Source organism: Cryptomeria japonica, chromosome 5 (assembly GCF_030272615.1).
Source record: "Cryptomeria japonica chromosome 5, Sugi_1.0, whole genome shotgun sequence".
NCBI lineage: Eukaryota > Viridiplantae > Streptophyta > Pinopsida > Cupressales > Cupressaceae > Cryptomeria > Cryptomeria japonica.
In genome coordinates this window covers 230,144,285-230,169,319 of record NC_081409.1, presented here as the reverse complement: position 1 = coordinate 230,169,319, position 25,035 = coordinate 230,144,285, and the positions used below count along the sequence as shown (strand labels likewise).

The following is a 25,035-nucleotide window of genomic DNA, read 5'->3' as shown; positions in this document are numbered from 1 at the left end:
TGCTAGCAGGCATTTTCCTACAGGCACTGGACATAAATTTAAAAAGAGCAGACAGTCCAGGCCTTATCCATGACCTTACTCACAAGATTATGTTCCTCATCTGTGGAGGCTGAACTACGTAGCATCTAGATTAGCAATGAAGAGTGTAAAAATTTCTGACTAGGGAAGATCACAAAATGTTGTATTTATCAAAATCAATCTGAACATTTATCCATAGAAGTTGCCACAAGAGTAGCTATAGTCTAACCAGCGTGAGGTTAGAAATTAAGTTGAGTGAGATATCGATGGAGACATAGGTGGATTCCTTCATGCCCACCTTGAACCTCATGTTTTTGATGGGCATGATGATGTGCTGCTCAAGTGATTGTGCATCCTTTTTCATAATCAAGATTTCCATGTCTTGGCCATAAGACTTCTTTCGCAGTGGATTGGTATTTCTTGTCCTTTATAAGTATACTTTGCCCTTCCATGTCCATCTTTTTCTTTCTTGATCCATGTATTTCTCTCAACTAATGTGTATAGGTCAATATCCCTCCTTCAAGTTGAAAAGATAATGGAGCTTAGGGCAATATGATGCTTTGGAGATGCTTGAATAGAAGTGATAAAACCTTTTTTTAATGTGTGTGACTTTTGACCAGTAGAACTACCATATCATTGTTGTCGGACATTCATTGGTGAGTTAAGATATTTGAACTAGATTTGGCTGCTCAATGAAGCATACCTAGTGTGGTATCCAACTCAAACGTGTATGTGCATGATTATTCCTATGTTCTACGAGAGGAAACGGTGCAAACAAAAGCATTGAACAATTCTGAAAATTTCCTTCCATGTTGTAGTAGTTGACACCATTTTCTGTTGTGATCAATCTGGAGTAGAGAAATATGATTTAACAGATTGCTTGTTTTTCAAATAGCTAGTTCACCTTATCGACCTTAGTAGATACATCCTTTGGGAAGTTTTGTCTCTTGTTTTACAAGCTCTAGAATGCTCGTTGCGTTTTGCTTGGAACCTTTGGCACAGCTCATCACCATAACTACTGCACTCAAGAACGTACACAGCAAGTGCCCCTTTGTGCTTGCTCAACCTTTGTTGGCTCTACTCATATATGACTCAAGACCACATAAGAGGATCTAGGATGCTACTAGCAGCACTAACAAGGATATTTGTGGGTATTGAATTCAATTAGTGGGTTTCAAGAAAGCAAAAATTGTTTGGGGAAAAAATCAGCAAACCAAAAATACAAGATTTTTTTATCAAAAATGGGAAAAAAAAGGGCAAATATCAGGAAAAAATCAGATTTGTGAAAAAACACAAAAAATTGTAGGAAAAGCAACAAAAACTTTTTTAAAAAAAAAACATGGTGGCATTTCCATAGCATAGAGATATAGAGAGCAAATAAAATAGAGTTCAGCCCATGAATTGTAGAAAATTAAAAAAAAAATTGTTTATATTCATATTGCTGATTACATAGGCAAATATTTAGTTGACTTTTTAAGAGGGCAGTCACCAAATAGTTGTGTAAGTCTGAGATCAAATATTAGCTAATTCAATGAAGTAAATGAAATCAAAACATAACAGACAAAAATCCAGCTACTGTTAGCAATTTAGTAAAAGTGGAAGCCATTTTGAAGTGATCCAAGAATTTCATTGTGATTGAGACAAGTAGTTTTGTCGGGTTAAGTCAATATTTTAGAAAGCTTATCAAATCATATTCCACAAAAAATAATGGGTAAAAATTTGGATTTTAAAAAATTGTAGAAAACAGGCAAACTACTTTTTTTAAAACTTAAGGGCATTTCCATAGCATAGAGATATAGAGAGCAAATAAAATAGTGTTTAACCCATGAATTGTAGAAAATAGATTTGTGTTGTTTATATTCATGTTGCCGATCACATAGGCAAATATTCAGTTAACTTTTTTAAAGGGCAGTCACCAAAGACACCAAATAGTTGTCCAAGTCTGAGATCGAAGATTAGCTAAATCTATAAAGTAGCTAAGATCAAAATTTATCAGACAGTGATCCAGCTATTGTTAAGAATTTCGTAAAAGTGGAAGCCATTTTGAAGTGATCCAAGACTTTCATTGTGATTGAGGCAAGGAGTTTTCTATGGGTAGTTCAATATTAGAGAAAGCTTATCAAATCAAATTCCACAGTTGCAATGCTTTATATTTCCTTATGGCAATTGGTAAGTCTTTTATATGGCGTAGAATTCAACAAAAGGCATTTGTTTAGTTGAAGTAAAGATTAGCAAGCCACTCATTTTGACAATATCTAGCTTGCAACTACTCTTTTAGGTAGAGACAAATTTTAATGATTAAGTGTTTGAGGTTGTTTTATTACAAGTATGTAAGCTTGTTTATTGTCATTCAGATTTATTTCACGGAGCACTTTGGATTTATTGCTTGCATAATGAATTGTATGTCTTTGTTTGAGCAAAAATTAACTATAGCAATTATAAATGAAAAACCATAATCTATATCTTTATATATTATATGTCTTCGGAGTTCGGACGTTTAGTGTCGTGGTAGAAACACTCCGTTGGTGAGGCAGCTACCAAGGTTCAAACTCCCGCTAGTCCATTGAGCTCATGGGCCTTCTACCTTTGCTGGGTTGTTGAGCTCGTAGGTTTGAACAACTGTGGGGAATGATAACCCCCCGGAAATGGCCTCATCAGAAGAGATCCTTTGTAAGTGGTCTCTCTGGGATCAGACTCAGCTAAAAACTCGATTTTCCTCCATGGAAAAAAATATATATTATATATCATATTAAAAGTTAAATATGTATATTATAAATTTTACATTATTTTTAATTTATACTTTATTATATAACTATTAAAATATATTCATAGCCTATAATAGTTCAAATTTTAAAACTATTTTATGGTATTAATTATAAACTATAGGGGTTCGTTCCTTCCCCGTCAAAGTGCCATCTATAACAATGCATAATAGTATTAATTTTAAAGCTAGTGTACAATATTAATTATATACTTGTTTGCATCAAAATCCATTGGGTGGGGTGCGCTGAGAGCTTGATTCATATCAAAGCCATGATATTTTGCAGATTTGCCAGCTGCTTCGACACTATCTCATATGCCCACCACGATTTAGATGATTGAGGCCCTTTCAAATTCGGTTGATGACCACCACTGCTCTTCCCACTCCTTTATTTAGGGACTTTTCTGTTTCAACATTGATTCCACATTGACTCTAATTCAATCTAGGATTGGCCCTATTTCTGAGCAATTCAGTAATTTCACAAGTTTTTCTAGGGTTTAGTCAGTTTTTACAACAATTTTTCTCTCTTTTTTTGCCATTTTTTGTGGTTTTTTACATGATTTAAACACGATTTAAAAGCAAAAAGTCATTGAAAATTGGGTCAACGATTTTTTTGTGAATCGGAATTTTTTCAGGGAATAAATCAGCTGGCTCCAAGATTTGGGATTAATTGAGTACAATCACGATGTTTTGCAAACTATTGCTTCTTTGGTGCGTTTTATATGTTTGGAGGCAATTTCTATCTAATTTGGCTCTCAATTTCAATGAGTAAGTTATTTGTATTAAATTTTTATGTTTAAAAAAAGACAGAAAGAAATGTATTTGGAGTGCATGATCGGTACTCAACACTCCCAAGTTTTGTAGAAGAGAAGTTCACATCAAGGAGGGCATTCTCAAATTAAGCCTCAAAAAAACCTTGCCAAATCTACTACAGGATGGAGGAATAGGAGGTTGGAGGACGTTCAACGACCTCTCATTAGTCACTAGTGATGGGACCACAAAATTGTTTTTAGTGACAAAACAACTTGTGCCAAAATGACTAAAATCCAAGATTGGTTTCTTAGTGGCGGCAGTAAACATCTCATCATTTATGATCAAAGTGGCAATTATCTATACTAGTGGTTGCATACGTGACAAAGAGGACTTGGTTATCAAACTTTTTATCAATGATTGGATGTGTCTATCCCTAATCACAATTCTTGATTGTTGGTGAATGGATATGTTTGTCCCCATTCATGAAATGGTGTATATGATTGTATGTGTGTCCCCAATCACATTCGTTTGCTGAGTGATTGGATGTGTTTGTCATTAATCATTAAAGTTGTTAATTATGATTGGATGTGTTTGTCCCCAATCAGAATTGTTGCGAGCGAAAGTGTATATACTATGTCGCTATCCATAACCTTGAAGTTAAATAGATGTGTTAGTCCTTATCCAAAGTTGTTGTAAGACCTTAGTTAGTTGTGTTTGTCCCTATCCTTCATTTCATTTGTGGATGTCCCTACCCTTGGATAAAAGTACAGCGAGTGTAGTGAGGCTAGTTCCACTATTGCTTGTCACAAGTAGATGTGTCTGTCTGTACACATACCTTATAATGAACTACTAAACGTGGTCATCAAGTATTGTTGGTCCACTTATTCTCTTTTGGAGAATGATGCAATATAGAGGAGTGCTAGGAATATTACATCACTCCTATTCCCATAGATAATCTTTAGGATACATACAATAGTGTTGATTAAGTTGTTTATTTGTTATCACATAATAGGGTAATTGTTATAGGAGGTTTCCTAGAATGTAGGACATGGAACTACAATAAAAATGTAACACGATCAAATAAATGAGTATGTATTAGAGAAAACAAAATATTATTTTTTGTGTTCAATCTGCTCAGATTTTCTCATATACACCATCCTAACCCTCTTTTCTCCAACTTAAAACTTCATTTTGGCAGGTTTCCATCAGATTTTTTGGCTATTTTCATGAAGCAGATCTACAAGCTATTATGGCATTTCTGTGTTCAGTGTGACATTTCTGCAAATCAACATCCCCAATCTCATTTCCATCACTCCCAACACCTCTTCTTCTCTGTTTTCCAAATTTTGATGGTTCTAGGGGTCCAAATGTCTTTTCCATCATTTCCCTGAGCTATTTTGCTAATTTGACCCTGTTTTTTGCAGGTTTAGCACAGTTTACAGGGCCTATTAACAGTTCGGCACATCTGCAACATATTGCAGCAGTTATGCACCTGCTGTAGTGCATATGCTTTTGACTGATCTGAACTATCTGCAGTTCAGCAGATTTGCACCCTATTTAAAAACTTCTACACCTTGTTTCAATGTATCTACTTGGGTAACATCGTTTCATCGTCTAATTGGCATTTCTTCATTGTGTCTTGTGTTCTTACACCCTCGTTTGTAGGAAAATGAATGTCCAAGACCTTAATCCATAAACTGCTAACATACCATTTGTAGCAATCATTTGTCAAAGTCGTTTTCTTGTGAATCTAGGGACATTTCAATTTCTTAGGGGGAATTAATCTTGTAAGCCATGTTTGTTAAGCCATAGTCGAGCATATGCTCTCTCCTCGCACCCTTGGGTGATCTTTGAGATCAAACAATTGAGTTGGTCTCTTATATTTAAAGCCACAACCCCAACTATAACAATTCGATGGTGTGTAAAAAGCAAGGTGTGAATTGAAAGCCACACCTCTTGAAAATGGAATCTTGACATTCAAGATAAGCCATCAAAATCTTTATACCTTGGAAAACTAAATGTGAAGGGTGGGTTAACCCCTTCTCTTAGCTGTTTGACATCTTTTGCTTTCATGTACAAATTGACCTCGCATACCCTTGCAATACATCAAGGACGCACCAAGCAACCATCCTTTCCTCCTAATAGGATCCACCCACAATTTTTCCTTGTAGTGCACCAATAAACAGTTAGATCCAAGAAGATACAACATACTTCCGATTGGTGAGAGGTAGAATTTACCTTGGGGAAGGCCTCAATGCCTTCCAATGGTTATGAGACCCATGTAATTTGGCACTTCCTACCTACTAATCGTTTCATAGATGCATATCAGTGGGCCTACAAGGATTGATACACCCACTTAAATAATCATAGGTTGTTATCATGCTTGGAGTGTCTCCATCTTCGAAACCCATGCAACCCCCTTGAAATCCAAAATCATTTGCATGGAGTTCTTGTTGAATTGTTTGCTTTCAAACGTTGATAGAGATCAAGCTCCACTTCAATCTAATGTAAATCCAAGTCAACCTCATCCTTTCTTCCAAATCAAGACATCAAACCCAACCAAAAGTCTTTTCAGTCAAACCGTTCTAATAAATTTCTTATAATCAAGCCTAGTCATCCCATTAGTCTCCATAATCATTTCTTCTAAACTATCCAATTCCTCTCTAAATCTTCCTAATCTTAATCGATCCCCTCGATGAGATTTTAAAGACCTTAGCTCTCTCTTAATCTATCTTATAATCCAAGATCACTTATCGGTTATATCCAAAACCCTACTCAAACCCTTTCATTCACCTAATCATCTCCCTCTCCAATCCTCAATTGTGTCCATCCCTCTAGTTATTTCAATCTAAACAACTCCCCTCAAAATAAATATCAACACCCATCATTAATCATGACCCCAATCAAATCAAAGCTCCCCGATGATGATGTAGTCGTAATATTTATCTCAAGTAGGCCATTAAAATGATCTTTGCTTAGGAACATAGCTTATCCTAAGTATAGAATCGAATCCAATCAAATCATCACCTAAGGTCTTGATTCTTGACCCATCTCTAATCCCAGTAACCAACAAAATCCTCTACCAATCCATTCTTCAACTCCAATCCCTTCTCCTAATCTAGCATCAAGCTCATTCGTCTAATTCATCCTTGAGTCTTCATCCTAAGGTCCTAGGTCCAAACCCTTGACAATCCAAACCAATTTTGTCCAAAATCATTAAAATTCTTCTAGGTCCACAGTTTAGTGCATTTGCACACTATTTCAATGTATCTACCAGTGTTACAAGACTCGAACTCGAAAGCTGATTTTTTACTCGAGATCCAACTTGTGACGTTTTCACACATCACCCCATTGCACATGGGGACCCCCACTTTTTGCTTGGCATTCATGTCTTTAGCTATTAACCTCTTGCTTGAGAGGGGATGCAATGCAGCTTCTAGATCAAGCTATAAGTCTGAGTGTGATGAGTAGTCAAGCAAGCAAGTGGACATCTTTAGGTTGGAGCATGGAGGCGAGGATCAATCAAGAAGCATTGAGCAATCAACCAATAGGAAGTGTTTGACGAGCAGCAAACAGGGTCTTGATTGTGATGTTGGAAGTTGGTGGCAATAAGTGAGTCCCCCTTGACTTCCACTTCCACTACCTGCCTCATCAACTTCCAGTTGGCCCTGAAAAGTCCGGCTACCCCTAGCCTACTTCCACTTCACATCAAAACCCTGGCCAGCTTGGAAGGACTTCCTCTTAGCACCAAATAGTTCGATCATCTTTGCTCGGCCTACCAATTACACTCAAAAAGTCCAGCCTACCTCCAAGGTTGATGAATCCATAACTTGGCCAAAGGGCAATAACATGAAGTCAGGCCAAACAAATGGCTAGTTTGATGAAGAAATGAATATGATTGAGACATTTGCAACTTAGAGAGGTCAGGATGGAAACTTCCCTCACCATCTCAAAACCCCGAACTACCTTGGAGAAGCTTACTTGCACTTCATGCTCAAAACCACAGTTTAGATGTATATCCCCTTCCACTTGCTAGGATCTATGCCTCGTGGAGGTTGAATGTTTGAAGGACTTAAGGGCGATGATGCTTTCTTAATTCCTTGTTGAATGACAACACAATGCCTTAGTAAAGGAAGACAAGGATGCGTGGAAAGTTAATTGAGCTTGAGATGTTAGTGTTGAAGTAGAATGGCATTGGATTGAGCAACTTCCACTTGCTACCCAAAAGCCCAGCCTTCTTCACACCATTTCCACTACACATCAAAAAGTCTGGCCTACCTTGATGACTTCTTATGGCACCCGAAAAGTCCAGCTACCCTTGCATTTCCAGTTGGTTATCAAAAGCCCAGCTAGGATGTACATGCCCTTCATTTTGCTGAGATCCATGCTTGGTGGAGTTGAACGCTTAGTGTTTTTGAAGGATAATGTTGAATAAGGTTGGTAAAATCTACCTAGAAGGACTGGAGATGCCTTGAACGATTCATTGAGCAAGTAATGTTGAAGCCTTGGAGCACTGCCAGTGCCCCTCTAAAAGTCTGGCCATCATTCATCACTTCTACTTGGCCATGAAAATCCCAGCCAGCTTGAGAGCACTGTAAACGACCCCTCAAAAGCCCAGCCTACTCTAAGATATTTCCAGTAGCCTCCCAAATCCACGGCTTAGGTAGGTAATGAATAACAACAATTTGTCCACCACTTGGTGGAATACATAAATCAGACCTACAAAAGGTGGAGTCTCAGACAAAGCATGAACAATCAGACTTCAAAATATCAGTGAATCAGACCTGAAATCAGTATAAAAATCAGACATGGAACAGACCTAGAATCAGATAAATCGATCCTAATTCATTAACCTGAGTGGCAGGAATTTGATTGATTTTGTAAAATTAGCAAGTGTTTCTTTCAGCTTATGATGTAATAATGAGTAAATTGTCTCTTGCAGGTCTGATTGCAAGTGAAGGCAAAGTCGTGGTAACATCACCAAGGCAAGGATCAACATACTTCAAGGTCGGATCAACAAGTGCATCAGAGGCTTAGACATGCAAGAGACTGAGGGTAGTGAACGAAAGGAAACAAGCACATGGAAGAATGGAGAGAAGACAATACCATTTTGAGGGATCAAAGACATTCACATTGATGGTTGTAAGAGGGGGATGCCACATCACGGAGGCATCAAGGAACATATGACTATCTTGAATTTCCTTTGGAATACCAAGAATTGCTGCCAGTACAACAAGAGAATAATCCAAGACGGAGACCTCAAGTGAAGGTGATCAAGTCAGAGAGGACAATGCAATTTGGGAATATCTCCCACCATCATCTAATTCACTCTCATCATCACTGCAAGCGCTCGGAAATGTTGAGTATCAAGAGATATTGCTCAAAACACAAACACTTGTGATGAGTTCCAAGGAGCAAGCTGAGGAGGCCCTCGGTCATCAACAACACAATCCATCATTCCAAGTCAAGGCATCCAAATTCAATGCACTTGATTCATCCAACAAGGATAACTACCACATGTGGGCACGAAGTTCAATGTACTTAACCTCATCATTCATTGGTCAAACTTTAAAGGACATGTGTCCCATTTATTGTAATTTTATCATTGGTCAAGCATTAAATGCTATGTAATGGGTGTAACAAACCCTAATTAGGATTTCTAACTTTCAATCTTGACCATTGATGTGCATTTGATCCTAGCCATTCAATTGTATTGAGAGCACTATATAAGGCTTGCTCTCCTCATTTATAAAGGTTAATAGTTCAGTAGCAAGTATATTTTTAGCAAATAGCTAGAGTAGAGTAGGAGAAAAGAAGATTGTTGCCAAGACTTTGTTGCAAGAAACATATTATTTTCATTGAAGATATGGTGAATTTCATGTATTGATTCAACATTTGCATGATCTCTACTTCTCATTTATTTTCATGTTGGTTAGATGAATGGAAGTTATTGTGAATGATTAGTGGTGAAATTCATATGTTCATACTAATAGTATTTTGCTGATTGTACCTTGCGTGGTCAACTGAACTCTCTACATGAGCTTAACTTCGATTGCTACTCACTCATTGATATGCATTACATTGATGGTGTCTATGTTGTTGGTAGTAATTTGAACATCATTTTGCTCCCCTAAGAAAATCGCACCAGCTTTGCCTAGTTGTTCCTTGCATGGCGAAACAAAGCATGGTTGAATTTCACTAAATCATTCATAGTCTCTTACATTCTAGGATTCAATTAGACTCCCTAAACCCTATCTTTTTTGCCATTTGTTTTAAAGTCAAGTAAAATCCCACATTCCAGCAGCATTCAAACATCCATGTTCAATGTAAGTCCCCCTTGTGATTCCAGCAAATCACATCACAATCACTGAGTCTATCCATGTACAAAGTCAAGACTTAACATTTGGAACCTTGGAGTCACCTCAAGTGATCACTTAATTAAGCATTTGAGAGGATTTTGATCAAGAGAGGATAAGATAGCTTGGTATTTTATTCTATGTATGAAGTGCATAAAAACCACATCAACACAACTCAACACCCAAACTCAAACAAATTGGAAAAACCATGAAATAAAGAGATTTCCAAGGATTCAAAACTTGTTTCATGAACCCTTCAATAAATAAACTTTAGAGAGACAATAAACTAATCAAATAAAAGCTACTTTGACTATATACACAAGTATACATCCTTAAGGAAACAACATTCACAGATATATAAATTTAAAATTATAAATATTGTCAAAGGTATACAAATCTCATGGATCTTGAAATCCATGGCATCAAAACAAATATCAAAAATAAAAAATATAAGTTTGTGGCTCAAATGAACCTACATTACTAATCCCAACATCAAAGCAAGTCATGCACTCGCATCTAACATAGCTCCCAGATGATGGTGTTTGCTTGTGTCTTAGTGACTAGAGTGTATATTCAAGTGAGGGATTTAATATTAAAGTTTTCTTGAAGTCTTCAAGACTGCACGTTTTGTTATGAAGCTCATTAACAAAGAGGAAGGGTTAAGTAAAAAGATAAATGTTTATGTTCAAGCTCAACCTTAGCTAGGATACTAATAGATTGGATTGTTCTATGAGTTGTGTATGCAGGTCATCATTGATACTTTTTTGCATTATGAAAATGGTATTTCTTGCCATCTATGACATAACTTGAATTCAGTAGTACAATGATTGTAGCATGCTAACTTTGCCTATGGCAATCCTTGTAAGCAAAATAAATTGCCAAATATACGAAACAAGATAATCCTTGAATATGGCTTTGACTGTGAAGATGCAGAGATTTGCAACAACAGATATGTATTTTGTCTATTTTATGATCAAGATGCATCATTGATCTATTAATTGGTTAGATTTATAGTGTTATGGGGCTTAGTAGCAACCATTTTCATATTTTATTTGTAAATCCTAGATGGGCATGTCATAAACTAAACAACCATTGAAAGGTCGTAAGCCCTTTTTCGAAGTAACTAAAACATCAATCTAACAATTTACATTTATTTTGATCTTTTTTTTAAAGAAAATTCCCCAACCATGGACGAATCTACCCTGCAAGACTCATTGGGTGGTGAGTCTAAAATGTTGACTTGGTGGTCAGCACCTCCTTCGGGGTTTGCGACATGGCTTAACCGCCTCCCGTGGATCTGGGTAAGCCTGGTGTTTGTGACGTTCGTTGACAGCTCGAGCTTTTGGCACAATAGCAAACATACCAACAATTGGTATCAAAACCTTGGGTCACGGGTTCAAATCCCAAGAGGTCTCCTTCATTCTGTCGGTGCAGAACCCTCAATCGGTGCTAAGGGGGAGATTGTTGACTTGGTGGTCAGCACCTCCTTCGAGGTTCGCGACATGGCTTAACCGCCTCCTGTGGATCTGGGTAAGTCTAGTGTTTGTGACGTTCGTTAACAACTCGAGCTTTTGGTGCAACGGCAAACATACCAACATAGAAAACACAGTGAGTCTCCAAGACTCGTTAGGTACCCAAGTCTCGAGTCCCCAAAACTCATTTTGTCCCACTTGCCTCAGGACTCATCAAGTCTTCACAAGTCCAAGGGAGTCTTGTAACTATATCTACTTCTAGGCCATTCCAACCCTTGGTGCATCTAAACCTTACTCTAGCACTATTGCACTATTTTAGCATATACACTTAACAAACCATGAAATTGCATCTCAATGCATCTACACCCTAAATCAATGAATCTATCATCCTTCAATGCATCTACTTCTTAAGCATTTCATGTTTCAACACATCTACAAAAAGTTAAAACAACACATATGCATCCTACTATGGCATTTCTACCTCTTAGACCATCATTTTTGTCCAAATCAATCCAATCACTTCATCAAGTGTTATACTTCTTCGACCTTGATTTGAGCCATCTAATCTATCCATTCATCCAAAATCAAGTTCCATTATTCCAAATATGAGTTTAAACCAAATCTAAATCTAAGCTTTAGAAGGTCAACCTTAAGATTTTTTGATATCAAAACAAATCTTAAGATCTTTTCTTCAATCTTCTAATCCATTCCACCTTTACTCTACTTGTATCTTTCTATCCAATCTCATCTTTCACTTTCATCCAACTCATCAAACAACCATCATGAATCCATTTTGTTTTGATGTTTCCCTAACTCGCTTGGGTGCCCAACTACCAAAAATCCAGAATCAGATTTTGCAATCCTCAGGGTATTAAAGAGGTCTTACCTGAACCCACTTAGACATTCCATTTTAGTTTTAATCTTTACATTGTCCCTTTTTAGAATAATTAAAATATTTCAATTGTAAAAACTTAAAACATTATTAAAATATTATTTAGCTAATTTTATTCCCCTTGGCCCATAGAAAATAGAAGTATTGGGCTTCCAAGTTCCCCTATATTAATTTTGCAAAAAGTTACCTGACAATCCTCCGTTCCCAAGATTGTTTGACCTCCAACAATGCAAATTTGAATATTCAAGGATTTCAGCTCCCTCTCAAGTGGTGTCCTCTATGAGAAGATTTGCCCAGCTTACTAGGTACTCAATGATTATTTTGCTTCTCAATTTATTCTCCCCAATGTAAAAAATGGTTTCTAGTTCTAAAATTGATTTTCCCTCATCATCCAAAGATGGCAACAATATAAAAGGTGTAATATATTACACACTCACCCACTTGAGACATGAGACATGAAAAACATTACAGATTTTGCATTCTTCTAGCAATTCCAGTTTATAGGCGACTTATCAAAACTTCCTTGTGATCTTGCAGGATTCATAGAAGCATCGCTTGATTATTTCAACTTCACTTCTTTTGAGAAATGATTACTTATATAGCTGCAATTTTAGAAGACCATGCTTCCCACATGAATAATCTCTTAGTCATGTGCCAATCTGCATATAACTTGCGTTGCACTAAAGCTTCCAGCAGGTGATTATTAAGTACCTTAAACCCTAGATGCAAGACTCGGCAAGTTCTTTTCGGCCCTGAGTTTTCCAACTAAAAACCCGCAAAAAAACTCTCAAAGTTTTTGGAAAAAATTTCACAAAAGCTCAACTAGTCTGATGGAAAAAATCGGCCGCAAAAAAATAAGACCCTCACAGCCAGCAAAAAGTGATTTTCATTTCATATTTGCTCTCTAGTTTTGCTCTCTCAGCCAAAAAAAAAAACCCTCTTAACCATCTACCAGTCCACCTGCAACAATTTTGAACCAAGGAGTGAAGATCTAAAGAGTTTTTCAGGGGAATTTCAAAGGCAAAGTGAATTTCCAAGCAGGTTTTTTTATTTTCTTTTTCTTTGGTATTTAAAAAAACTTCACTTCTTTTTTCCTACATCTAGGTTTAAAAAAAATCATCAATGTTAACACTAAGTACTCTAAATAGATTTAGATTCCACAAAACACGATTCATCACCCTTTTTTGACAATTCTTTTTTATTTTTTTCATTGTTTTCACAGCTTTTTCATACCCTATCTATTTTTTTTATTTGAATCCTTTTTTTATGAAGATAATGTTTAGAATCTTAGATTAGATTAGATTTTTACTAATTTCAACTAATCTACATTGATTTAAATTAATTTAGGTTGTTTGTAATCATTTCATTAAATTGTTAACGACTTGTGCTTTCACTTTATATGTGTAGGTTAATTTATAATGGCATGTAGAGAAGGTTTTGCATCCGGTTCAACTTCAAGCTCTAACCCATCGATGTCGCTACCATCATTTGTAGGCACTTTAACATTGCAAGTGCTGATTTTTTGTACTTTAACAACATCCCTTTCAATGTGGCAATCAATCCTTATTGGAAGAAATTGGTTACTGTATTGACAATTGTGGGAAAAGACTTGAGTGGCAAGTTAGTTCATTCAATTTTTTTGATAATTTATGTTGAGTTTTAGACTAGATTTTTATAGTAATTTATGTTAAGTTTATGCTATTTTTCGTTTAAAAACTAACATTGTGTACTTAATTTTACTTTGTACTTGTAAGTTGCACGTGAATGAAACTGATAGGGCAAAGGCAATGGTCAAAGATCAAAGAAAGGAATGGATAAAATATGGCTGCACTATTCTTTATGATGGATGGACAGATGGAAAAAACGCCATCATTAATTTTTTGGTAGCTTGCAAGAATGATGTGATTTTCTTAAAATCAATGGATACCTCCAAAGTAAAAACTGCAGAAACTTTGGCTTTAATTTTGGAGCAAGTTGTCACAAAGACAAGAATTAAAAATGTGGTACAAATAATGATTGACAATGCAGCAGCATATGTGGCAGTTGGGAGAATCCTCCATGAGAAACACATAACAATTTTTTGGTCACCTTGTGCAGCACATGTCTTTGACCTTCTTTTGGAGGGCATAGGCAAACTTGATTGGGTGACACCAATTGTAGAGAATCTACGGAGGATCACAAAATTTATCTACAATAACCCTTGGGTTCTTCACTTGATGAGAGATCACACCCAAAGGAAACAATTGGTAAGATCAGATGTCACAAAGTTTGCAACGATTTTCTTAATGTTGCAAAGCATTCTTGTTTCATTGATGGCTTTGAAACAAATGTTTGTAAGCCAAGGATGGCTAGACTCAACTTATTCGAAGAAGACTAAAGGAGAGAGGTTGCATGTGTAGTCTTCGCCAACTTATATGCACAAAGAGCTACAGAAATTGTAAAAATAACTGCAACACTTTGAATTTAAATTCAAATTAAATATTTAATTTTTTTATTTTAAGTCTTCATTACAAATTTGAAATTTTAATCTTTTTGTACTCTTAGATTGTAGGTGTCAAAGTCCTCGATTAGAGTTCTCCGCTTGGTAGATGGGATCAAACCCCAATGGCGTAGGGCCAAGAAGTCTATCAAAAATTAATACAAGGGGAGCCACTTCAAATTTAATCCCATATGGGTGATTATTGATAGGAGGTGGAACAAGCAACTCCACCAACCAATCCATGCAGCAAGGTACTTCCTCAACCCTCGTTTTTTATTCTCAAATTCTTTCTCAGATCCCAATCAACAGGTTGAGGGCCTCACTAAATGCATTCAAGGGATGACGAGGTAGGTTGAGGTGAGAGACTCATTGTCAATGAATTGCAAAGTTATAGGAAATAAAAGGGTAATCTCTTCTCTTTAGAGCTAGCTAAAAGAGGAAGAACCGCCAAACACCAAGTATAATCATATGCATCTTAGAGGTTAAGAAATTCAAATTACAAGTTTGCAACTACTGATAATTTGATATAAAATGTTTTCAATTTGCTTTCTAACTCTTCTATATTTATTGTAGACTGTTAAGAGTGTAGGTGAACAAATTGGGGTGGAAAATAGCCAAAATCTTCAAAGATTTGCCCTACTTGTAGTGCATCCAACTGTGAGCACAACTAGAGCTTGTTTGAGGCCAATCACATGAAGAAGAGGAACAGATTAGTTTGGAAACACCTCAATGACCTTGTCTTTGTGCAATATAATTTTTGGTTGTGCACAAGAAAGGTAGAAGAAATATCAGGTGATCCAATTGATTTGGATGAGATAGATCCTAACAATGATTGGACAGAGTGTTACTCACAGTTTGTCATTGATGTCATTATAAATATGTTTTCAAGATCAATTATAGTATTTTCAGGTTATACATGTATGCATACACAATATGTTTTCTAGTCATACTATTATGATCAAATTTTGCTATGAAACCTATTTTGTTCAAGAGACAATTTGTATTTGAATGATGAACCACAGATACATGGATGTATTTACATCTGCAAAAGGAATGAAATATGATTCAGTTCATATAATAATGATAGCATAGAAGAATCAACACAGTTAACAGATTATGATGCGAAGATCACGATTTTCAAACCATAGTGTTGAGCTTGTGAATTTTGATGAGATACGTTCTACATATTCAAATTGTTGAAATAACTTGTATTGGACTATACAGCAGATGGCCATCTCACCATTTAGTTTGTGGTATGAGATCAGATCTTTGTCTTTGATTAAAATCTGTGAATAGGTTCTCAGATTGGATAGACAGAAAGTATTAGATCAGAACATAATCAATGTTTCAAAAAAAAAATCACCGCAAATGGTTGATATGTTTGTGTAAAACATTACACGTACAGAAGATGGCCACAAAGATGGCGTGATTCCTTTCTTGTCAACAATATACAGAAGAGTATCATTGCCTTTATATTGTTGTAATCAGACTTAGAGAATCTCAGATATTATATTTGTGATCAATGAATTGATAATGAATATCATTCATTACTTCTACAAAACATAAGACAATTATAAAAAGCTACAACAATGGGAGAATGAAAAGCCGCGATGAAAAGGAAGTTGGAAATAGTTGGTAGTTAGTTGGAAGCAAAGAAACGGGACTCGGACTCGGCTCGGACTCGGCAAGGCCAACTCGGACTCGGACTCGGGACTCGGCGTCAGACTCGGCTCCAGACTCGGCCAGACTCGGGATAGTGAAAAACTCAAGAAATTTAGAGATTTTTAAATATTTAAAACTTGTTTCAGACACCCTTTATTGAATACACCTTAAAGACACAATAACATCATCAAACTCGGCTCATTTGATTACATACACAAGTATACATCAATCACATAAGCATAAACGCAAATTGTAGCTGAAGAAAATAACAAACATAGATATATAAATATTGTCAAATGTATACAATATTACAAAACTCATGGAATAAAAAATCCATGTCATCATATGATCATCATCAAATGTTTCATACAAATACCAAAGGTAAATACAACTACAAGTCTATGGCTCAGAGGAGCCTGCACTCTCCGGCCCCAGCCCCCTGCGAAGGCGTCTAAGGTAGGTCCTGGATGATTTGACTGCCATAGCCGCTCCCCGTGACACCATGCCATGCTCACCAACATCAGGAACATCCGTGTCACTATCTGCCTCTGAATCTCCTGTCTGTGCTCGTGCTCTCCGCTCCTCCTTTGCCATGGCTACAGTCTCAACCTCTATATCTACCTGGTCGATCCAATCAATGTCAGACTCGGAGGTTAAATTTTCTCTACTTCTATCGACGCAGTTTCCCCCATATTTTTCGACAGGGGTTTGGGGGCAGCGCCCCCAAGGTGGGTGCGCACTCCCTGTCGCAATACAGGGCGAGGTCGAGGGGCAGTGCCCCGCGAGGCCAAAAAACCTTATTACAAGTCTGAATTAGGGTTTCTTTGAGAGTCTTCCTTAGGGCCTAGTTTTGCTCTTGTTGCTAATTGGGTCTTGCTTGGTGAGTGAGTATCATTCTTGAAGGTCCAAGCTAGGTCAAGTTGGTGAGTGATAAAGTCTGGAATGTCATCCTGATCTTCAAATGCCCTGAAATTTGGCTAAGTCTGGAATGTCCTGATCCTGAAATTTGACTAAGTCTGGAAAACTGAAGAATCCTCCAAAAACTAGATTTTGCAATATAACTCCTGGAGGCCCGAAACCACTCTCAAACATCCTGACAGTATATATGGAATATAACTTAAAGTATAAGAATCTTTCTTCTTTCTTATACTTAAATGTTATATTCCATAAAATAATCCTGACGGAGAGACCAAAATGTCAAATTTCGCCCTTCCAAAAAAACTTTTTAAAATGTTTTTTTTTTGGTCATTTTATTAACCCAGCCAGTTGCCGAGTCTGGGGCTCAGGACTCGCCGAGTTTGGCGATTTTGAGCCAAAATCGCCAACTCGGCGAGTCTGGCGAGTTTACTCTCCAGACTCGGCCGAGTCCGAGTCCGAGCCCTTGGGACTCGTTTGGCCTGACTCGGACTCGGACTCGCCGAGTTTGGGCGATTTCGAGCGAGTCTCGTTTTAGAGTTGTTAGTTCTAACCACTTAAAACTTTCTAACTATATGCAGTTTGTTCCATCTTCTATATAAGAACTTTCATTTGATTATGAAGTTGTGTTGAAATACGTGTGAGTCTAAAAAGAAAAATCTTGTGATATGCTGAAGTTCGATGAGTAAGATTTGAAAGAGTTTAAGCAAAGTTCATTATAAGGAACCTGGAGTGAAATATTTGATGAGGAAGACAGATACATCAAAGATCATATGCAGCGTCAAAGCTTGAAGACGAGAGCATATACATGTGAAATTATAAGACAGTAAGCAACAAGTTTTAATGTCTCAGACCTTCAAGGACAGTATATCTTTGCTTCAGTACATTCTTCTTTGCAGTCTTATTTTCAGTATATTATCTAATAGTTGACAGCAGTTTAAAGAGGCTTTGTTTTGCTGTCTCACAGTGACATATTACTTTCCAGATTGACCTTTGTATTGACTTGTGCAGCATTTCACGGAGATACGTTGATATTCAGAATTGGATTACATTTCAGATTGTTCACTGTGCATCCAATACTTTATTATTCCATTCTATTCAAGGACACAGTATTGTTCAGACTTTCAAAGTTTGTATGTGTTTTGTAAAGTCTGGTGATTTTGAAGTGCTGATTGACAATATCTCATAATTGTAATCAGTAACAGTTTGTATTGATGATATTTTTAAAATTGGTGCTTTTTACTGAGTTGGTGCTCAGATTGTAGAGTTAGGGTGTTGAAAAAGTTGGTGCTCTTAAGATAGGGGTTTGGTGACTCCTCAGGGTTCGTGCCCTTAAAGATTGTAATTAATTTCAACTGTGAGGCTGGATTAGGACAGAAGATCCTAGCAGCGTTACTTGCCGTGGTTTTTCCCATCTTCGGTTTCCACGTCAAATCTTGTGCAGTTGTTCCATGTGTGATCGCTTTGCTTTATTGTTTCAATTTCAGTTGAAAAGCAATTTTACAAAAGGATCTAATTGGATAAAATTTTGAGATTCATTTACTACTGATTCACCTCCCCCCACCCCCCTCTCAATAGTAAATCTGTGTTCTAACACAGAGCAGGATCAGCAGCCTCCTTTGTTTACTAAGGATGAAATCTATCATTTGGGGAGGCAGTCAATGCAGGTGTGAGGTGGATTGGGATTGTCAATGGATGGCATTGAGGAGGTTGAGGAGGCTAAGGAGGAAGCATTGCCACTAGCATCTATAGCTAGGATGGAGGTCAATCCACAACCTATCATGCCGAGCGTGGCGAAGGAGCCACAGCAGACTCCTAAGACTAGACCTTCTAGTTCTATCTCTCCCCTAGTTTTCACTAGAGCTGGAAAGTGGAAGACGTAAAATGTTTTAATGTAGTATTTACTTTTAGTTTTACAAAAACAATTTGCTAATTTCATTTTGTTTCAGACTATCAGCCATCAACATTCCACATGAGGATGCCATTTTGTACCCAACTTGCATTCAAATCAATCATATATAACTAGACTCAACCTATTTCTTTTATGTACTCATTTATTGTCTCGTTTGATGCATCTCTTCATTAAATTTTGCAAAATAAAAAAATGCTTCTAATGAAATTTAAGCAATTTTTTAATTTGTCAATTTTTTTGCCTAATTTTTGCGGAGTCGTATTCTTGGGGCTTGCCGAGTTTTTCTTGAGTCTGATTTTTCAACTATGCCTTAAACAATTCTTGGTTTGCCAAGTCCTTAGCCCCTAGCACCCTTTTGTATCTATGATTAACCTTTTGTATTTGTGATTACCAAATTAACAAACTTTTGTGCTTCATAACCCTGTATTTGTGATTACCAAATTAACAAACTTTTGTGCTTCATAACCCTATAAAAATTTGAAAAGAGACAAGCCAATAGGCATATCATATATCGTATTGTAATAGTATTCTCCAAAGTAGAGAAATTTCACCCAAGCTTTCTGCTTTTCAAAAACATAATTCCTTTATATATCCTTCTACCCACTCGTTTACTATTTATGTTAGTCCATTTGTTTGAGGATGATAACTTGTCATCAAAGTGAATGGAATGTTAATTAGTCAAAAAAACTCTTGCCAAAAAAAACTAGGAAATTCGATATCTTAAACATTTACAATTTGTATTTTGGGTGCCCTAAAATCAAATCAGATGGCAAAGAAATTGGCATATTCGGTTAGCCTATCCACAACCACATATATGCAATACTTCCTTGTACCTTAGAACTAAGGCCATGATAAAGTCCATGGATACACTTTCCCACTTTTGTTCTAGAACAATCAAAGGCTGTAGCAAACCTACTAGAAATGTCTATTCTAATTTGTTGTGTTGACAACTGATGCAATCTTGGACATGTTTAAGTACATCTTCTTTCATGCCCTTCCAAGAGAAACTTTCTCTAATTCACTTGTGAGTTTTGTAATATATTGGATGTCTTTACAATGGGAAATCATGTATTGCCTCTAAGATCTTTTTCTTCATTTTTTATTCTAGTGTTAAGAAGATATTTTGTTTATATAAGATGAGACCATCAGCTAGCCTTAAATATAATTTTTTAATTTCTCCTCGAGGGTGTCAGTAGCAAAATTCTTTTTAGCATATTTAGTTATGACGACTGCCTTACAATCATTAGAAATATTTCAAATAGAACACAAGGTAGGCATTTTGGAAAGTGCATCACCTAAAACATTACTTTTGCATTTGACATATTAAATATTAACATCAAAAGCTTCGAGCTCAGTTACCCATTTCTACCACTTATTGTTGAGATCTCTCTAATTTAGGAAGAATTTTAAGTTTATATGGTTAGTCTTTACCACAAACCTCCTGCTTACTAAATATTGTCTGAATTTGCATACTAACCAACATCTCCTTTTTGTAGATAGAGAAACCCCTCTCTAGTTCTCTTAGTTTTTGGCTCTCAAAAACTATTGGGTGTTTATTCTTACATTACTATTGCTTCTATTCCCTCTTGTAAAGCATCATACTCAAGCAAAAGGGAGAGAAACTTCCAAAATTGTAAGTATGGGACTAGAGCTCATTACCTCTTTGAGCCTTTCAAAACCTCTTTGTACTTAACCACTCCAGATAAATGCCCCCTTTTAATTGGATTGGATAAGGGTGCAGCCAACAGAGAAAATCCATGAACGAACCTCTTCTAGTTACTACATCTGAAAAATCCCCTCAACTAAGTCAACAAGTTAGGTATTATAAGCAATGGTGGCTCTATTAGTCCACACACCTCATCCACGTGCCCCAAGTGCTCTTCTCATGTCTTACTATATATTAAAATGTCATCAAAGGAAACTAAGATAAATTTATTTAGTTGTTTGTTGAATCCCTAATTCATGCAGGATTGAAAAGTGGCTGGAGCATTAATTAGGATCAATGTCATGACTAAAAACTCAAAATGTCTTATGTGCAAGTGAAAGTTGTTTTGGATGAATCCTCATCTCAAACTCAAATCCACTCAGAAGTCAATCTCAAATCAATCTTGAAGATATATAAAACTCCATGTAGGTCATCGATTAGTTCAATCCAAGGAATTGGGTATCTATTGCTATCAATTGCTATCCATTTCCCCAAGTGTTCAACATGCTCCACACACACAAACATACACATCAAGATCTGTCCATTCCAAAAGATTGAAATAAAAATAGTCTTTATGATGCCACATGAGAGAAATAGAGGACCAAATAAAATAGCTGGCACTCAGGTAGTAATATTTTCACAATGCTACAATGTGTAAATAAACCTAATAGGCTATTTTGATACCTTCAATAGTATGACAGTAACTCAGCCTTAATTACAAACCCGTTCATAGGTACACAAATGAAATATTCTTATATAATAGTTTATATCCTTGCAATTTTTATATGTGCATGTATAACAATGTACTGTCTACCACCTCTTTTTAACTTCATGCGACCATTCCAGATTCCTTGTAGAAATAATCAAATGGAGAAACAAGAGCAGCACAACTCATTTTTGGCTTGCTCTCATCCCTTTCAGTAATTTCTTCTGATTTTTGTGCCCTTCTATTGAATTCTCTCACTGTTCATAATAATGCATCTGCTATGTTTGACTTTCAGTTTGTATTGCATTTTTCACTTAATACTTCAATCCATGCAAGTCTTTTCCCTTATCAAAACATTTAGCTCTCAACTTCTAGTTATACAGGCAAAGGCCCTAACATGCTTAAGACTTTCTTAATAATCCATACAGAATAGACCAAAGAAGATTTGGTATCAGCTGCATTGTGGTCATTGATCAATTTACTTTCAATGTAATGAGAAAACATGGAAACATGTCTCTACTTAGCTGTATTAGACAAGGATGCATCCTTACTCAGTTCCATAAGAAACATATCATCCTAGGTGATGGTGAGTTGAGGGCATTGTTGATATCACACAAGATTTTGTCCATTACTGATGGTTGCTTATTGGATTGTTGATATCACACTAGAAAATCTCATTTATAATATTTTTAATTTCATTTAAAAATATTAAAAATAGAGCTGTCAATGATAGCATCAAAGTCACTTTTAGTAAACTATGACATTATAATTGCAGGTCCATGGCTCATAATCAAAATTCCAAGCCTAAAAATTTGCAAAATTAGGGAGAGGGAAGAGGGGAGTTTGAGAATTTAAATGTGATGAATGCCCTATAAAAACAGATATCTCTTACATTTTTTTTCAGATATCCGTTTAAATAGTGAAGAAATGCCCACAAGAGTGAACTAGAAATGGATATACATTCTGTAAAAATTGGATACCACTTTTTAAACAAACTTAGGTTCAGATCTGTGCACCTAAGCAGGTATCCATTTATTAAAACTTGGCATCCAAATTTTATGAAATGTATCTGTTTTGCATGAAAATATTTTTCCCTTCAATGTGGACCCAACTTCTTGTGCTCACCCTCATTTGCTTTGGTTTACTGAGTTCATTAATTCATTTAACTTTTCTACAATTTAGTATGTTGTCTACTGAATTCCCCATCAAATCTAAATCAGTAATATTAGAACAATTTGCTCCATTTTTCATGTCCCCACCGGAAGAAGTCAAACTAATGGAAGCACAGTGTTGAGACATGGTCCTTCAACTCCCTTCAATGTGGACCCAACATCTTGCACTCACCCTCATTTGCTTTGGTTTACTTAGTTCATTAAGTCATTAACTTTTCTACAATTTAGTATGTTGTCTGCTGAATTCCCCATCAAATCTAAATCAGTAATGTTAGAACAATTTGCTCCATTTTTCATGTCCGTACCGGAAGAAGTCAAACTAATGGAAGCACAGTGTTGAGACATGGTCCTTCAACCTATCTTGCTTTGTCAATTCAAACAATATTAAACGACAAACAAAGAGGGCAAAGGGGAATCTTCAAATTAGCTCTCCCCACATGTCTTCAGAAGTAAAATGAAGGTGGTGATGTAGCAATTTACTAATATCAAAGTTGCAACGACATAGATACAGATACGGATATGGATACGGTATCGGATATGGATACGGCCATTTTTTTAGACCCGCAATATGGATACGGCTGGATATGACATTAATAAAAAACCTATATGTATATATTTAACACAATTTCCAAAGTCATTAGAGGAGATTTTCATTACTTTAAAAGCAATATAGACACATAATTGCTACATACATAATTATAAGTTGATTTAACAATTTGCAATATGCAAAAGATAGTAGAGTTGCATTGGAAGAAAACCTTCAAAAAAGGGTTGCTAAAATAGAAAAGCGTTTCATTTGTCTTCCTCATCTGATGTAGGTTTTGTATATACACCAAAACAAAATGCATGATTGAAGTTATTTTAAATTGAGTTTAGGAAGATCTACGTCAAATTCTTAAAAAAATCAAATCACACAGTATTTGGCACAGTTGAAAAATCAAGGTTTTTTAAGGCATGTGTGGGTACAGCATCCGACGTGTATCCACGCCGTATTAGATATGAATACGGGGCTACGCACACCCAAGGAGGGGCAGAGATGTATCCAGCTACTCTGACTAATATCCTTTCACAAATCATGCTTCAGGCATCCACCCTTTATCAAGCAGGATCTTTAAGGGTTTGAGACCCTCTTAAGGTGCAAGAAGTTATGACAGTAACAGAGTGAAAAAATGGCAGAACCAATTTAATTATATTTCAATGTACATATTTTTTCTAATAATATTTGCACTTTTAAAAGTTGCTTCACATGTAAAAATATGGCAAGAATTATATTGTCTTCGAAACAGCAAAGAAGAAGATGAATTTAGACTAAAACCAAAGAATGCTTTGATCAACAGTTAAACTATGTGAAAAAAAATAATGACCTATACAGAAAGTTGCAGCAATTGTGCCAAGGTCAAGAATAGATTGTACGGGATTTTACAAAGCATTCCATGCCTTCTCGGCAAAAGATGCAACACCTGATAATTAAAGACATAACAGTCCTCAAATACCATAGCATCTTAAATTTTGATTTGAAAACTATATCATTATGTTATGAAAATCAAAAAAAAAAAAAAAACTCAAGCAGATGGAGAAGAACCAAATACTATTCTTTAAACCCACAAAAGAAGGAAAACTCAGAGTGAGATCCTTCTTGTTCTAGATTCTACACTTTATCGCCTGCTACATTTATTACCACAATAATCAAAACGAAAACATAAACCATCTATTGGCTGTTGGGAAAAGAACTAAATGAAATTAGCAAGTTGATTCCAAATAAAGAAATAACCAAAAAGAGAGAGAATCATCTCAACTTCTCCAAATAAAATCAAAAGCTGCATTCAAGAAATAAGGTATCAACAAAACTTTCATACAAAAAGCGCACCTGATCCGTGTAGGGATAGTCAATTCAACAGTGAATAAATGATCCCCACGAACAGATGGTCTGCTAAACTTGGGTACTCCCAACTTTGACAACACAAGCACGTCCCCAGGCTGAGTGCCTTGTGGAATCTGGAGTTCTGAAATTCCTTCTACAGTCTTCACCTGTTAAATAGTCATTCGAAATAACAAATGTCAACCCATAAATACAATAAAATAATCCAAATCCAAAATAATAATCAAAACTGTTTGATTGCAATGTAAATACATTAGCCAGTAGTGGTCAGACAATGCGGTAGAAAGTAATAATGAACTAATGTCCACAAATGATCAAAGTACATCAATGGAACTCACAAGTTCATTCAATTC

At 36.2% G+C, this 25,035-nt stretch overlaps 1 protein-coding gene across 4 annotated transcripts in view; it reads right to left on the bottom strand.

Moving 5' to 3' along the window:
• Positions 1 to 25,035, bottom strand: part of LOC131033880 (uncharacterized) — an 84,928-nt gene that overhangs the window by 6,520 nt on the left and 53,373 nt on the right. For all 4 annotated transcript variants that reach the window (XR_009103696.2, XR_009103694.2, XR_009103693.2 and 1 more), the window contains exon 8: positions 24,671 to 24,831. Coding sequence is in view for 1 of the 4 variants with exons in the window: in XM_057965181.2 (XP_057821164.1) it covers positions 24,671 to 24,831 (161 nt within the window). In the remaining 3 variants the exon portion in view is untranslated. The remainder of the gene's footprint in view (positions 1 to 24,670; positions 24,832 to 25,035) is intronic.